Below are 18,124 nucleotides of genomic sequence, written 5' to 3'. Positions count from 1 at the left end.
AACCAGCGGGAACGAATTTAGCTCCTACTAACATTCAAATGGTCAAATTTGTTGTTATTAGTTGATAGGTAGCTTAACATGTAAACTCTCTTATGTCTTTATAATTCGAGTGTTATTTTGAAAGACATAAAGCTCTGTATTTTATAGAGAAAGATTTTATGTATTGAGTAAGTAACTGCAAGATTTGAAGGCACACCTACTAAGGTATTTGTACGCCCTGGTAGAGAAAGTTCGTACACGTTCGATTTAATACAAACAATTGTTTTCATCAGTGAGTTTATTGATTATTCGCTGTTTAGATTTTTTTTTTAATAATTGAGAAATAGACAAAGATTATAGTACTTGTTGTATTCAAACCCCCTACTACAAGTATTTCGGGAATAACAAGTGGTATTAAAGCCGTCTAGTTAAAAGATAATTAGATGATCTGCAATCACGTCTGAAGCAAAGATAGAAACTTGAAGATCCCCATGCTGAAAAGGAATGACTACACGTATTGGCAGGTGAAGATGTTGCATAATCTAGAGGCTACTGACCCCAACTACGTTGACATGATATATGAAGGACCATGTCCTCCGAGAAAGACGGATATCCCAAATTATCATCAACCTTTTCTAATCAGGTAGCATTCTTTTCTGCAAAATCTATTACAAATCTTGATGTCGAAGGTGTTAAGACTCTTCAGGTTGAACTTAGAAATTTGGTAGCTAATTTAAATGTCTCATAGGTTCTAATGATTATCTTAAGGGTAAAATATCCGAGTTAACTAAAGTAATGATTTTCTTGTATCTGTATTAGTTCTTATGCATGAATACAAAGTAGATTCTAATGCATCCAAGCACAAGTCCTTAAGGTCTATGACTTTGTTGAAAGGAATTGGAGCAAGAAAATGATAAGTTTAAAACATGGATGGGGATTAGAGAAGGAAGTTCATGATATTCTTAATAACAAAGAATTATGTGAAAAGGTTGGACTTCTTGTATACATGTTTGAAGGTAATGAAGACACTAGGACCATTTCACATAATGTTAAAAATGAAGCTAGTTCATCACATCAGGTGTGAAATAAAGTTTGATATAAGAAAGCACCTCTTGTCTTTGTTACTTTAGAGGATATTCCTGAACTATTTGCAGAGAGTATTAATAATAAGAACACATCCCCTAAATCTAAAGTTGTAGCTAATTAATTAAATAGATGAACTAGGGTTAATGATGAAAAGGAATATAGGTTTTTTGTCTAAATCTCAATTGAGACCATGGATTAGAGGCCTGCTATTAAAGAGTAATATGAATGGTAAAGAAGTTATTAACTAGTCTACTAACTTTTTTTTTTCAATTATGCTTATTAAAAGATGAGGCACGTCGACTCCTATGTAACACCAGTTGATATGCCAATCTATGACTTCAAAGGGGTAATATAAAGATTGAAGGGATGATCCAGCTTCCAATAGCGACAGGAGAAGAGCCATGATAGGTGACTCATATGTTGAATTTATTGGTAATCATGGCTTCATCAACCTACAATGCCATCCAAGGAAGGACATGTATACATGATTTCAAAGCCACTTCTTCTACTTATCAAATATAGATCAAATTTTCAACATGAAATTGAGTTGGGGATGAAAAATGACCAGAAAATGGCCAGATTTAATACATGTAATCAGTGTTCTAAAAATCGGTCTAGGCGGCCGCCTAGGCGGTGCCTAGGCGCTAGGCGGCCCCGAAACGCCCCGATTCGGTGCTAGGCGGTGAATTAGGCGTTTTTTTACAAAAATCGGTCCTAGGCGGTCCACATACCGCCTAGGCGGTCCAGGCGGCCAATAACAAAAAAAAAAGATTTTTAATAAATAAAATCGAAAATTATGATTTTATTATAAAAAATTAAGTATTTACTTGTACTTAACTTAATATCCTATAAAACAAGTAAAATGATTAATTTTATTTAATATTTCTTACATTATTTATAAGATAGTGGTTGGTATATATTTGTTTAATCAATGATTTTGTATTACATGTATCAAGTATTTAATTTCAATATATGATATTATATTGTTTACCGGCTAGTAGTGAAAAGTAGATAAAATCATTAAATTATGTTTAATTATAATAATTTAAAAATAATATATGTCCGATTAATGCTCCGATTAATCTTTCCGATTAATCCCCGATTTCCCGATTAATCGCTAGAAGGTACCCCGACCGCCCTGGGACGCCTAGCGATTTCTGGAACATTGCATGTAATTACCTCACCACCAACCTTCTTTGGACTTCCTTCAATTACCTATCCACTACTTAAAGGGATCGACTTGCAATGCACCTTCTTTTCATTCTTTGAATTTGGTTCAGTGTCATTAGACAAAGAACTTGAAGGACGATTATTAAAAGTACTAGCTAATTGACTCACTTGCCTCTCCAAGGCTCTTATGGATGTACTTTGTCTTTGTATTAAAGCATCAATTTTCTACTTATATTGAAGCAAACGATATTATGTAGTAGGATTTTTTTCTATCTCTTGTGGTCTTGGATTCTGGTGAAAGCCCAGTGGTGCATTCCGCATGAATAAAATTTTTGGCCTAGCAGTATTATACAAGTTTGGCATGTTTATAACGACGAATTGGTCATATATAGATGTTACTCGGTTCGGTCTTTTAATTTTTTTTTTGTCAAGTGTGGTCTTTTATTGATAATCTGACGGTTGACATCATAAAACATGTCAAACTTTTGATAGAATCAACAAAATAATAATAATATGCAATTGGGATTTTAACCTAACACGTCATCCGTTTCAGATTTTGTTTAATTTAAAAAGAATTCTCTAGTTTTTTTAACAAAGTGACGGATGATTTAGTTAAAATTAGTTAAACTCGAATATATTTACATTTTTTGTAGTGGTTAAGAGTTCACAATTAAGAAGAAATTCAAATATTCAAACATATTAATTATTAAAAAAATATCAATTAGAACATTTGATATATTGCATTTCATTCGGTACTTTCTAGTTATTGTCTATATCCATTACTACTTTTCGAGAGAGCAATAAAATATAAGTGGTTATTTAATTTGAAAGAAGTGTTTTGGATAATTTTTTTTGTATATATAAATTATCGGATATAAACATTATCGGAATCCTAACTATTTATAAGTGCTTCTCGACTTTTTACACAAACGGTACGAATAAGTGCTTCTCGACTTAAAACTCCAGAAGAAGGGCTTTTAAGCTCCGCCTAAACACCCACTAAGCTGTTTCCGACTTATAAACTCACAAGCTAGGCTTTTAAGCCCATGCGAACCCCACCTATTTTTTTTTTAAACTTGTCTTGGAGGTCTAAAAGAGGGGTATTTATCGGTGAAATGAGTTGTATCAGGAGAACAGAAAAGATGCAGATCTTTATACCAGTAAACAAAAGGCGAGCTTGAAATTATATGTTAGAAAGTTCCCTTTTCTCACAAGGTAATAACTTAGAGCATGATATACTACAGAGCTAGTTCATAGTTTACAATGATCCACGTCTTATCCTGATTACTACTTAACTCCTAAAGCTTTTCAGTATGCATTAAAGGATACATCTCTTATCTATATATGGACATATCATCAAAAGTATATTTCCTTGCGCAGTATCATACATGAGAGGTCTTCTCAATTTCCTATCTTTTGCGCTTAGACTTGAGAGATGTCGTTGAATTCGAGTTGCTGTGCCAGTTGCGCTTCCTTTGGTTGATGAACCAGTTGTTTATTTGCTTCAACTGCAACCCTGTCTCTTCTACAAGCTTTGCTTTATCATCTTCCTGCACATAAATCATACGTTGGTGCTCAACAGCTCTACTCTAATGTTACCGGATACCGTAATGTATGTTAGTCCAATGCATTTCTACTTATGAGCCCTTTTTTTAATGATCAAAGAACCAAACAAGTGTTTACACCAAGTTCATAAACATGTAGAAAATGGGTATCCCGGGACAACAGAGGATAAACCCATCACTTGGACTATCCAATAGTGCTCGGGCATATATATATATATATATATATATATTTTTTTATTTTTTTTTTTTGATTTATGGCAAGATATTATAAGTTGCTTACAGTAGGGTAAGGCCACTTGGAATGTTGCTGCCACCATTCCTTGAGCACTGAGGTTGTGTCACCAGGTAGTTTCCCTGCCCTTCTTTTTCTCAGAATCTCATCTCTAACATCTTTAATCTTCGACCTGAATCCCTGTGAACACATAACATCGTAATGTAGTAAGCTTCAGGACTTGCATAGAGCTTGCATTTCTAACAAATTTTGGAACTAGGAATGAAAAATCAATATGAATAAATCAACAAGAGTACTACTAATGCAGAAGAATTTAAACCTGTTTTAGCTCAATTTTCAATTCTTGCCTAACTCTCTCCATGAGGGATCTCTCGGACTCTGTTGGAAGACCAAATCCCATCATGTCATGTGCATCACTCCCCGATTGATCAAAAGAGTAGTCCATCTGCAGCTCATCCTCATCGTCGTCTGACATAGTCGCTCCACTTCCTTCATCCAGAGACACTCCTGCAATATATATTTTGTTTTACTCACTACAATCTCACACTTTTCTACAAGTTCTTATGTTGTGTTTGGTTGGGGTGAATGATTCCGGAAAGAATGGAATGAAAAATGAACTATCTTATGGATGATTTTTAAGAAATTTCATTCCTTCCTTCATTCCATTCCCTACATCATATGCTAGATGTCACCCCTTCCATTTGAGATGGAATGCTCCATTCTCTCTCATTCTCAATTTCTTCTCAAATCTCATCATAGCAATTTTGCACTCCTTCAATTTTTTTAAAACTTTCTTCCCATCTCTATTAGTTTCAAGTATTTTTTACTCATTTCATTCCATTCCATTCCATTCTCCCCAACCAAACACAACAAATGACTTGTCTCATTCCCAACTTTCTCTATAAATTTTCAGCAGATTGAATATCAGGGTAATAGATTTCCTTGTAATAAGTTTCAGTTAGTGTTCATCTCCTCTGCAAGCAGGGGCAGAGCCACCTTGTACCGACTACCAAAGGCAATCTAATCAGGTACGTGCACCCAGAAAATTAAAATTCTTCAATTTTATTACAGTATGAATATATGGTTCCGTGAGTGTGACTGATTACAGATTCCATAAAGACGATAATAATGATCTTTTACGAATTATTAAGCTAAATGGAGAAAAATTGATTCTTCTATTGAAAACGTACAAGGAACCTTTACAATAAAACATTAATCATAAAGATTTGAATTATTAGATTGATTGAAAACACAGGCAAGATAAAACAGTTGGTGTACTCGGTGGTTAATGACTTAATGATGTGGTGACTTTTGTTCCCTGACTTATAGACCCAACTAACTCCCAACGCCCCACCAGCTCTCACAACCATACACCAAATTTTCTTCAGTAGACCCAACTGCACCCACTAGAGATGCACAAAAGATCTGTTCGGGCCAGATCCAGACCGGGCCAAAAAAATCCGGATTTTTTTCAAACCAGATCGGGCCGGGCTTTTTTAAAAATCGGGCCGGGCCGGGCCGGGCTTTTCCAAAAATACTAGGCCCGGTTTAGTTATAAAAAGCCCGGATTTTTCAAAAATCCGGATTTTATCCGGGTTTTTTTGAAAATATTAGGCTTGTTTTAGGCCCTCGGGCCGGGCCGGGCCAGACCGGGTTTTTTTCGGATCGGATTTTTCAGATTTTTTTCCAGATCGGATCAGATCGGATTTCAGATTTCGGATTTTTTGAACATCTCTAGCACCCACCTCCCTTTGTACTACAATTCACACAAACTTTTCATTCGACTTTCTTATTCGGGTTTTTCACGGGCACACACTAATAATCACTTTTTAGTTAGTTAGGTGGTGTATTTTTATTGGCTACAATCTCATTAATAATGATGGCCCCTGCATGCACAAAAATCTCCAACAATCAAATCTTCAATTTAAGTAAAAAGTAGTTGTTAGTATGTGTCCATGACACAAACTAGAAAAGCCCTTTCTTAATTTCGTGCTTATCCTTTCTACCAAACGTATCAATCACTTATCAGTATAGAAGACTGATTTATATGGCTCTAATTCGTGGTGAGCCGACTCATCTTTGGTTAAGTCTGGGTCGATTCAAACAGATTAATTATTGATGTTGTTGCTCGAGAATCCTTAAGAAACACACAGAGTCCAACTCAGGTGGAGTCGAGCTAGAACTTCTATGCGTAGTTTTTGTCATTCATATTGAATTAGTTTTATCTAAGTCAAAATTAGTGAATTCGAGAACTTATCATATGAAAGATTTGTAAATACTTTAGTGACAAGACATTTCACCCTCCCGTCGAATGTCATAACTCTGATCCTCAATCCACCTCTTGAACAAAAAATTCTAAGATCAAGAGAACGCGGGGCTCTATCATATTTGTCATCTCAATAATAAGCATAATTAACTTAGAATTAGGAAACACTATAGCAATCCATCTAAAAGCAATAAGGTATTAAAGGAAGTCTCAACAGGATCTTGTACTCTTCAACAATGTTGCGACACTTGTTCTAAATGTTTATAAACTTTTCTATAGTATTAGAGAATTTACTTAGGGAAGACAGGAAGAAACATACCCGTCAAAGCTTGCAAGTCTTGTTCAATCTGTCGGCAGGCCATGACAGCTTCAACGGCATGAACTCTGACATGTTGCTGCAGTTGTTCTTTAAACGAACACAAAACTAACAAATACTGTGCCTGTACCAAAAACACACACCCATGTAAATTAGACAGACCTAAAAAATACAAACAGAGGTGCTAACAACAAAACAACATCAAAATATTCTTACCAAGAAGTTGTCTAGCTCTTGTCTCTCATTCGCGGAAAGAGGATGATTGTTAGTATTATGTTGTGATAGATAAGAGTGAAGAATTTGACGAGATTGAGCGAGCTGAGCATCAATAATTGGCAGCTGATCAATCGGTGTGGCCACTCTGAAACACGAAACGTGGGCTGCCAACACTTGTTCATATAACGGATGATTAGCTATCTCTGCTTTTAGCTGTTGCTCCCCGGAGAATTGATCACCTAAACCACCAATCCCACCACTCCCCATCATCCCCATAACTTGCTCATCCATTTTTCAAAATAAAGTTACAGTACAAGCTGCGCCGTTCCAGAGCCTAAAAGAGTTTTCAACAAAACAGAGGTGATCAGTGCAAAACATTCATATATGTGAAGTATTTGTGAAGAGAACTAGGGAGAGAGACTTGGCTTGTTGATGTACAAAGATTTGATGACAGCATACCCTCTATAGAATTGGAAATGAAGTAATGAACTTCTGACCAATATGAAGAAGAGGCTATATATTTATATGTGGCAGCTATTTTTTTTTGATAGCGCAAGTTTATATGCTTTACAAATTAGTATCTGTTCTAATAATTTTCGAATGAGTCAGAGTCGAACCCGGGTTTCCCGAGACAACTAGAATAAATCTACTGGGCTATCCAATCGTGCTCATTTGGCAGCTATTTGGGTAGGCTATCCAGTACTATTTGGCACGCTAAAAACAGATTATTGTTACTTTCTGGTTGGCTCTTATTATATTCTAGTTCATTCAGGATTAGTGTTCTCACTAGGAGAAAAAAAATATCATGTATTCAACAAAATTTCAAGGTTGAAAAGCTGAAGAATCATTAGTATGATGATGAATAAAAGATGGGCCGGGTAAGAAAGGGAATCAGAGATCATCATCAGAATCGTGCATGTGCTGATGTGCCACATCTGGCATTTGGATTCCAATTTTTGTTTTTTCATGGATTTTTGTTAATTTTTTAAAGAAGTAAAAGAAAAAAATGTGCTTCGATTTTTCTTCTATTTGGATGTACACAAGTGTTTTGTTTAAAGGTCAGTTGGTTGAAATCTAACTGACCCACGATTTATATGAGCTATCTTTTACCTTTGAAAATTCAAAGCTAAAAAATAACTTAAGGTATATTTTTTATCTTTAAGATTTCAGAAGTGAAAATAAGCTGAGCTATATTTTATCTTTTAAATTTTAAATCAACAACTGACATTAAACTCGAAAAAGAGGATTCGTGTTATATATACTAGTTGATAACCCGTGCCAAGCACGAGTTTAAATAAATTTTGAAAATTTATTATTTATTGGAAGGATAATATTTTTAATTACATTATCATATTTTTATTATAATTATTTAAATTATTGTTTTTAAATGATATTTAAATTATTGTTATTTAAAAATAAGACTTTCTATATATTAAAATTTGATCTTATTTTAAATTTATTTCAGAACAATATGAGTCCCCGTTCTATGAGTTCACAAAATAAGGAGTGTCGGAGTCCAAAATTATTTAAAAATAATCTATTCATTTTAATTTTAATTTGTTTAGTCTACAATATTTTTAAACATCCAACAATCTGCAGATTATATTCTACGATATAATCGTTGCAATTTTATAAATCACTAAATACTATATATGTTCTAAAATATAACTCATAAGAGAATAATGATCTTAACGATTGTTGGAGTTGAAAGATGTTCATGATTAATTGATAATTATATTTAAAATTACTTAAAGATGATAAATTTTATATAAATTTGAATAATTAATAATATTATTTACGACTAAACTAAAAGATTATGACCGGTACTTACTACAGCTTAAATGTGGACTTTATGGAACTTAACTCTAACAAATGTTTTATTTTAGTGCTGGCAAAAAAAAAATGTTTTATTTTAGTAAAATCATTATATTGTTTGATGATTTTTAAATTGTGAAATAATATTCAAGATCAACACATATAAGTTCGTTTATAGCATCTTTAATCTCGAATAAAATTCAAATTTTAAAGTCATAATTGTTATATTCAAGCTAATAGGCAACATTATATATAATTATATTTGGAGTTCTTGTAAATATAACAGTGGTGTTGTAGTTGTTTGACAAACTAATATTGTAGTTTGACAAAGTTAATTAACTTTCCAAAAGTAATTTGATATCAAATTGATGGATGTCTTGTGTTTCGATTCTTTTATTATATGTTACAATATGGACAATGACTTCATTCTCTTCGAATATTAATAATTAAATATAATATATGATGACCAAATTTTGGTACTCTGGTACTGATGTTCCACCGTCGCTTATTAATAAAGTGTATTGATAGAGCATGAAAATAAATATTCTTAACCTGGTTTACCGGCCACACTGCAATACATAGCAGGAAACTTTTTTTTTTTTTTTTTAATCCTGATTTTTAAATAGATTATGTTTTCGTGTGTATCTGAATACAATCTCTTATTTTATTTTTTTTGACAAGTAAAAATGTAGTGAAACCTAGTTGGAAAGAATCTCCCTCAATTATAATCTGATTGCCAAATAAAGAACCAGCTTTATATACATATTTCATTTTGAGATCGTTTAACACATAAAATATTCAAATTTTTTAATTTAAAGAGTATTAGAATTATATGTCGAACAATTTAACCTACATTAATTGTTAAATTAGTAGTATCGATATTGACCATCACATAGATATCATCTGTAACTCAATGTTTAAAACTATCAATTACATTAACTGATATTGGAGTGACAAGTGCCTCCAAAATCTCTACGTATAATAGTGTAATTAGAACTTCTTATAATTAGGTCACTCGTAATCAACCTCTCATTTCGTATGAAATTTGCTTCCTTGATCTAATGTACTTGATGGAAAAAAAAGAGATAAATAGATCAAGAAATTAAGATTTTACGTTGAAAGGTACATGGCCGATTTGAAATGAGGTAGGTGTTGACGAAGTTAGGGGTGAGCATCGGGCGGTTTGGGCGGTTTGGAGGGTCTAAACCAAACCAAACCGAAATAATCGGTTTTTCAAAATCTTAATCCAAAACCAAACCATTATGTTTAAAATCCAAACCAAACCAATCCGTTTAAAACGGTTCGGTTCGGTTTGGTTTCGGTTTAAACCGTTTTTTATATGTAAAACAAAGTTAGCAACAAAATTAAATTTTAACTTGAAAAATAAGGAATGAAAAATTCAATTTATATTTTCTATTTAATCATATTTAAAGAGGATACAAGAATATATTAGCTTGATAAATAAAAAGAGACAGAAGAAAATAAAAAAATGTGATTCGTATACTTTTATAAAAATATAAATAACAAGAATGAAAACATAATACAAACATCAAAATTAATATCATAAATAGAATAAATAATATTTTTAAAGAAAATCTTTACTAGGATACCTTTTATATATTTAAGATTTTACATTTTTATGTAGATTATAATTTTATTTTTAATAATACATTATTAGTACATGTATATTAATGTTTAAATCTACACATTCGGTTCGGTTCGGTTCGGATTTATCGGTTGGTTTGGAGGTAAAAACCGAAACCGAACCGAAATAATTCGGTTTTTATAATTTGAAACCATAACCAAACCAAACCGTTATTAAACCGTTGAATTCGGTTTGGACAGATTGGATCGGCCGGTTTCGGTCAGTTTGGAGAATTTTTGCTCACCCCTAGACGAAGCTATTCCAATTTTGTAATACATTCATATTAGTGATTTTATAGTTTAACCCATCTCTTGAAAGATCTTTGGAATAACCGGTAACAAGTGTCACCCCTAGCTGGTTTGTTATGACAAGTGTTGCTCTAGATTTCCTCACATTCCAAAATACAACCTCCGGCAAACAACAAGCTTTCTCTGCAAACTTCCAAGCAGTGGCGGAATCAGGATTTAGGTTTAGGGGGCTCAAACAGTATTGTTCAGGGATCATTCGGGTACGATGTACGGGATCAGTACATAAGACGCTAGTTCTTATGAATCGGGTATGATGACCTGCGAATCCGGTTCGCGGTTTGATATCTTGATGCCTTTTAGTGATTGTTCAATAAACAATATATAGTCTACTTATGATTTTTATGATTAAAATATTTATTTTACCCAAAAATAGAAGTAAGTTAATCAAAAAATGAATTTTGAGATGATTTAATAAATGGTAAGGACCTTCAATATGTATTCATAAAGGATCCAAATCTATTTTGTAAAAAGGCATGTCTCGTGTGTCTTTTCTTTCATCTTTATCTCGTTTGTCTATTTTGTAAAATAAGATTGATGTTTTTAATTTTGAGTGCAAGAGCATTTCTTAAGATTATACAAACTGTTAGAAGATGATGCATACACATTTTAATATATGGATTTAAGAGTAATGTAATTATGTGCAAAGTTTTTTGAAAACAAGTAAGTGATCATTACAATTCACAAAAACAAATGTAAAATTCCACGTCACTAAACATAAACATCCTTTTAATCATCTGGTCCTCTTTTAAACTCCTAATCATGACTGATTGCAGTACCAAGCCAAATACTTTCTGAAGATCAGGAACACTTCTACGGGGGACATCTGCAAAATTAGGATTGTGTGAGGTGGTAGAATGAATATTTGTGAGAGTGCATCTTCCTTATATAGCGAAAAAGGCGCAAAAGAACTGTTATTGAGATGAATAGACAAAAGTACTCCATGTCTGTTAATGACGTTAAAGAAATTAGACACGAGATCGAGCACAATTTTTGTAATGAGTTATGAACTACTGATATTGGATGTGGTAGTTTTAAAAATATAATAATATTGCAACTTTGCAAGTGATGTCTCGCTTAAATTTCATGTACACAAATAAACTTTACTCCATTATATATAATATAATTATTATAAAAATTTTACTCGTTTCTTGTATTAATGCAGCAAAACTCGAAACTCCGTGAAGAACTACAAATTATAAAAACAAAAAAAGTTGAACCAAGCTGAGACCGAATTGTGAAGATGGAAACCAATCAAATAATTTGATTAATTCGATTCGTTAAACCAGAAAAGGTATACTCCTATATATCTCTAGCTTTTCGTTTATTGAATCAAAAAAATAAAAAATTGATGAGTGAATTTGAAAAAGGAAAAACGTACAATCAAGAATATAAAAAATTGATGAGTGTACGATATGCATTTTAAGAGCAATTCCAGTACCTAGCAACATTCCATTTGACCTTTTTCTTCCCCCCCTGTCGAGCTACATATACAAAAAGATGGTTTTCAAAAAAAAAAATTGGCCAACCTCGAATACGATCCTCCTTAACATTTTTATAGGATTCATTATATTCATATTATATATATTATAATTGTAATTTTACAATTTATAACATTCTTATTATTTTGGAGGGGATAAAATAAAGTATAAGTGGAGTAACAGTCAAAACCAATAATAAAAAATAAAATAAATGTGCAAAGGTGAGAGGTTGTCAATGACCAGAAAGATGGGACTAACTCATTTCAATAAAAAATTATGTAATGTTGTAACCCCGAAAATAATTGACTCACTTCCACTTTACAGATATGGACCGTAAATGGGACTGCATTGTAGTTGGTCTGGTTTGAGGCCCATTTAAATTATTAGCATTCAGGCCTAACCACTGGTCCGGGCTTATAAACATTGCGCCCGTTGTTTCAAAGAACATAGAAATAAGTATGGCAAAACCTTTTTATATTAATATTTTCTGAAATGGAGAAATTTATCAAAGGTTAACATGTAAGACCTGATTCTATAATTTTTTCTAATAAAATATTATAAAAAATTGCACAATTTAATTATAAAAAATTGCACAATTTATTATAAATTTTTTTTTAAAAATTGCACAATTTAATTTTAATAATCTATCATATATACTTCGATTAAGAAATATTTATAAGGATTAATCGGATTTCAAAAATCGAATTGGTGGCCGACCTTATAAAAAATATTTTATGTATTTTTCTCTGAAAACAAGTTCTTATTTTTAAAAAATAAGTTTAAACAAACTCGGCCTCATAGTACATTAGGGATAGGGCCGGCAATTGCGGGTCGTGGGTCGGGTTCGTGTCGGGTCAACATACTCGGGCAGTATTTTTAACCCAACTCGAACCCGACCCAAAAATTTAATGGGTACAGATACCAAACCCGAACCCGACACGATTTAATTTCGGGTTACCCGACACGACCCGAAACTCCCATATCGTCTCATAGTACATTAGGGATAGGGCCGGCAATTGCGGGTCGTGGGTCGGGTTCGTGTCGGGTCAACATACTCGGGCAGTATTTTTAACCCAACCCGAGCCCGACCCGAAAATTTAATGGGTACTGATACCAAACCCGAACCCGACACGACCCGAAACTCCCATATCGTGTCTACCTGACAGGACCCGAAATTCAACTTGAATGGAAATGTGCAGGATAAACAAAAGTATATAATTCCCCAAGAAACTGTGACTACCTATAGAAACGGAGAAAAACAACCTAATCCCCTTTAAAAGTTTGCAACCAAATTAATTCACCAGAAACGTTAACACAACAGAAGGAATTCTTTTACTAATAACCTGATGGAATTGATACATTACATTACATTGGCTCTGCAAATACAAATACAAGCATCCAGTTCTACGAATCTAGTTGAGAGAGAGTGCGATATTCAAATCGGAGTGAAAGGAGAGTGAGACGGGAGGAGATTCGAAAAGGGAGGAGTTTTGATTTGGAAGAGAAGGAAAGAGAGGGCGAACGAGAGTTGAGAAATTTAGGGTTGAGACACGGCTTTTCAGATCTGTAAAAAGAAATAAAATGAATATGTAAAGTATCTGTAGGGTTGTATATTAAGTGTAAGCTTTATAATATATAATATATGATATATAATTTATATATATGCGGGTTGATTTCAGGTTACCCGAAAATGACCCGATTTTTTCGGGTCAATTTTGGGTCAACCCGAATTCGACCCGAACCCGAAATACCCTGACCCGAATTCGTATTTTGCGGGTCGAATTCGTGTCGGGTTATCGGGTCATGTCTGAAATTGCCAGCCCTAATTAGGGATCAAGTATTGAGAAATTGACAAACAAAAATATTATGGAATATTTTAGCTAAGGTTTTTTTATGATGTGCTCATGGGCACATCACTAAATTCTATACATTTATATCATCTTGATTGGTTACTATTTTTAAATAATGGAGGACCCTCCCTCTGTATACACACAAGCCAACAAACAAAATGAGCTAAACACATAGAATTAGTGATCAGCATGTGCACATGACACATTCTAGACATACCATTTTGAGAAAAAAGGGATATAAGATAAATCTGATATAAACATATTCTTAAATCAGGTGAAATTGAGAGAAAAATACGTAGTTTTATATTATAACTCTAAACCACCCACGTTTCAATACCCACCCACATTTTATGAAAACAATATATGACTTTCACATCATATTAGTATTCACATACCACAATCAACACATGCAAGATAATCAATCAGAGATATGGTTGTTGATTCAAAAAATCCTCAATCATCCGGTGTTTCTATACCAGAAAATTTACATTCTTAATCGGATCATTTGGAAGATACTTATAATAATGATATTAGCAGTACATGATCATGACTTGCACCTTGGGAGGGTATACAATTTCAATCCTACGAAGAAGCATATGACTTTTACAATACTTTTGCTTTGACAAACGGATTTGCAATTCGAAGGTATTCTACTAACAAGTCTAGAAATAGTGATGTTATTATAAGAAGAACTTTTGTATGCAATAGAGAGGGTTACAAAAAAATAGTGAAGAATACTAAGAAAGATGTAAAGCATCAGAGAGAAAATAGATGTGGTTGCAAAATTCACATGGAAATTGTTCTAAGTAAGAGCGGGTCTTGGAAGATCAAGAAATTTAGTAATTGTCCATCACATGACCTACTACATAGCCCAAACAAGAAAAAGAATTTGGTTGCATAACAAGTCTCATCAAGAATCTTCTTGCAAAAAATTAATTGAAAGTTTTCGCAGTGGTGGTATTGGACCTGCCAAGATATCTCGAATTATTAATACTGCGAATGGTTGTGCTGTAGACGTCGACACCTCAACAATGTTCTTATTTAAAAATTATAAGGAAGAATAACATTGGTAAGGAATGCATGATTGTCATACAAAAATTTTTAGAATAGAAAGCAAGAGATTCCAAATTTTATTATGCTATTTAAGTTGATGACACTTAAAGTTGCAGAAGTATTTTTTGGTGTGATGCAAGAGCTAGAAGATCTTATATAACATTTTCTGATGTGATAATATTTGATGTCACATACAAGACGAATAACTTTTCGATGCCATTTGCACCTTTCACAGGTGTCAATCATCACTGACAATCTATCTTATTTGGTTGTGCATTACTTTCAGATGAACAAGAAGAAACTTTTGTTTGGTTTTTTGATCGGTGGTTAAAATTTATGGGAAATCAAGCTCCTGGGGCAATAATTACCGATCAAAATCCTGCTATTTGTAATGCCCATTAGTAGGATGTTTCCACAGTCACATCATCAGTATTGTAAATGGCATCTTGGGCTTCATGAGTGTGAACATCTTCGCTCACTACAATATTCTTACCCGATATTTGGTGAAGATTATAATACTTGATGTAAGAAGTCTAAAACTATCGATGAATCCGAGAAATGTTGAATCCTATTATGTGAGAATTACAAGCCAGATAAAGAACAATTACCCAATCTCAAAATAATATGACGAAATTTTAGAAATTATGCGTTGAAAATATGTATGTAAAACGACATTACGTGGTGAAAGCATATTTGAAAAACACTTTTTTTAAAGGTATTTATTTTTCTGAAAATTGTAAATGATACTCAAGGATGTTATATTTGTACTATTTGTGTAATAAGTTAAGAAGTATTTATAAGAGGCTGAGAATACTAGCTTTAATTTCATCATTTCTACTCTTTTCTCAAACATTTTAATCCCTTATAATCTTAACTTCCTTCTAACTTTTATTTCAATTATTTATTTTAAGTAAAAAACACTTATTTTAAGGCCAACTAAACGATCTCTTGGAATAACCAAACGCAGCAGGAATACAGTGAAAAGAAAAAGAGTAAAGTGCATTTTGTGTACTCGCACTTTATGCGTGACACCACTTACAATATCAACTTTTATTAAGTACCATTTGCAATACTCAAATTACAAATTTTTTACGAAGTGTGTCTCCGTCAATTTATACTAACACCGTTAATTTTTGCAAGGACTTTTCCGTCAATTCTCTATTTTAACAGTCATATCGTCTAAGATTAACTTTCAATCACTGTTATCTTTTTACACCATTTCATCAAACATATGGTGTGCAATCTCCTCCCAACCTCTAAACCCAAATCTATTTTTATCTAAATCTCTAAATACATGTGATGGTTCCCAACTCCGACAAACAAATTCACAACCTCCGCGCATCGTGGCCCGCTCTAATTTCATCAAGCAGCCTCTCCTGCAAATATAAACACCATCTTCTTATCATATCCCATTTCCTTTCATCTACAGCAAGCTCCATACAACAACTAATGCCTTATGCTTAACCCATCATCTGCAACACAGACCAAACTATCGACCTATGCCACATATACAATTAAGCAAATTATTTATTCCCTCTCGGATCCAAATTTCAACCAGCACAGAATATCCCAGAATTCCTATATGCGCCACCTCCCTTTAGCCCATGATCTTATCCCTCTTAACATCACACCAACAATCCATTTTTCCATATAAATTAAAATCTCCCCATTCGCTGAACAATATTCTTTCTTATTTCTAAACTTACAAATCAGTTCCAATTCATACATATGTTAAACGACAAGAAGAAGATCAATAATATTGTTAAGAAGATGTACGATATTCAGACCGGGAGTGTCGACGCATTGATCAGGCCCAACGGAACAAAGAAAGTTATGTTTGGTTGACTCCTGATTGATTAAGATGCATCGGTTAATCAGGCTCCAGTTTGATTTAGAAAGTAGGGTTCTTGAGCTGGGTTTTAATTGGGGATAAACATAAATAACTGAAAAAGGCCGAAAAGTCCTTAAAAAGGTTAACTCCGTTAGTTTAAATTGACGGAGATACACACTTTGTAAAAAATCTAAACTTATGAATATTGCAAGTGATACTTATTAAAACTTGATATTGCAAGTGATGTCACGCACAAAGTGCGAGTACACATAATGCACTTTGCTCAAAGAAAAAGGAACTTAGTTTTGTATCAGAAAAATTAACGAATGAGTACAAGATAAACGCGTGGTCCCAGCAGGACAAATTACAACTTGGATAAATTCCTTGGTTTTGCCATAAATATGAATAACACCCTCCCCAGGTGTTGAATCTTCAAAGATGCCAGACCCACTACACTATGAAAGCCACGTGATGCGGTCCCTTCTGCTGACCTGGCAAATGTTTATTGGCTGTCACCCCAATCATCGTACGGATAAAGCTACATGTGTATTGCTTCTAGAATATCGTACGGGATATTAGTGTATATATGAAGGGAAATGGTAGTCACAAAATTGGGCAATATTGACTACAAAATATAGATATCATTCTCTAAATCGAATAATTCAAAATATTGGATCAGGGATGTTAAATCATTTACAAATTTTATATCCAATTTCATAAGTATAAATTTCAGAAAAAGAAAATACATTTGAAAAAAATTGTTGTTATAACCTAGGATGAACATTCGATGGATTCAGGTTCAGTTTAAAATGGAACTGAATAGATCGAAAACCTAAATTTTACTTTTTTGGGACCAAACTAGATCAAAAGTTTATTATGGACCGAACCGAAAAAATAACAGAATTTATTTTTAAAAATGAAAAATTATATTACAAATAAAACTAAAATTCATGAATTATGTTAAGAAAATATATTAAAATAATAGTCACTTCACCTAACTAAATTTTATAATTATCACATAATATATATATATATATATATATATATATATATATATATATATATATATATGTATGTATGTATTGTTTGGACTATTCAGTCTTTTCGTTCCGGACTGAAATATTTTTAAGAACCGGACCGAATTGAATTTTATTTTAGTCTATTCAATCGAATATAATAGAACGAATTTTCAGAAAATTTGGACCAAACAAACAGAATTTGCACGATTTGGTTTTTCGATTCCGGTTCGGTTTTGCTCACACCTAGTAGTGACATGCTCTTTTATTGAGTACACCTAGCAGCACGGATTTTAAT

At 33.0% G+C, this 18,124-nt stretch overlaps 1 protein-coding gene across 1 annotated transcript; it reads right to left on the bottom strand.

The window, feature by feature from the left end:
• Positions 1-3,386: 3,386 nt before the first annotated feature.
• Positions 3,387-7,406, bottom strand: LOC108206264 (homeobox protein knotted-1-like 7). The gene is made up of 6 exons (XM_064087176.1): positions 7,290-7,406; positions 6,831-7,164; positions 6,618-6,738; positions 4,352-4,539; positions 4,081-4,212; positions 3,387-3,785 (listed from the first exon to the last, which is right to left on the bottom strand). The coding sequence occupies exons 2-6, from the start codon at positions 7,119-7,121 to the stop codon at positions 3,645-3,647; spliced, it is 873 nt and encodes a 290-aa protein (XP_063943246.1). The 5' UTR covers positions 7,122-7,164; positions 7,290-7,406; the 3' UTR covers positions 3,387-3,644.
• Positions 7,407-18,124: the final 10,718 nt, after the last annotated feature.

This window comes from Daucus carota, chromosome 2 (genome assembly GCF_001625215.2).
Source record: "Daucus carota subsp. sativus chromosome 2, DH1 v3.0, whole genome shotgun sequence".
NCBI lineage: Eukaryota > Viridiplantae > Streptophyta > Magnoliopsida > Apiales > Apiaceae > Daucus > Daucus carota.
This window is presented reverse-complemented; position numbering and strand designations above follow the sequence as displayed.

Bases quoted from the DNA above. Each gene is read 5' to 3' on its own strand.
- LOC108206264 (XM_064087176.1), bottom strand. From the start codon at position 7,121: ATGGATGAGCAAGTTATGGGGATGATGGGGAGTGGTGGGATTGGTGGT. The intron at 4,540-6,617 runs GTATGTTTCTTC...TATATATTGCAG, and splicing joins AGACTTGCAAGCTTTGACGG to GAGTGTCTCTGGATGAAGGA. The intron at 3,786-4,080 runs GTAAGCAACTTA...ATTTATGTGCAG, and splicing joins CCAAGTGGCCTTACCCTACT to GAAGATGATAAAGCAAAGCT.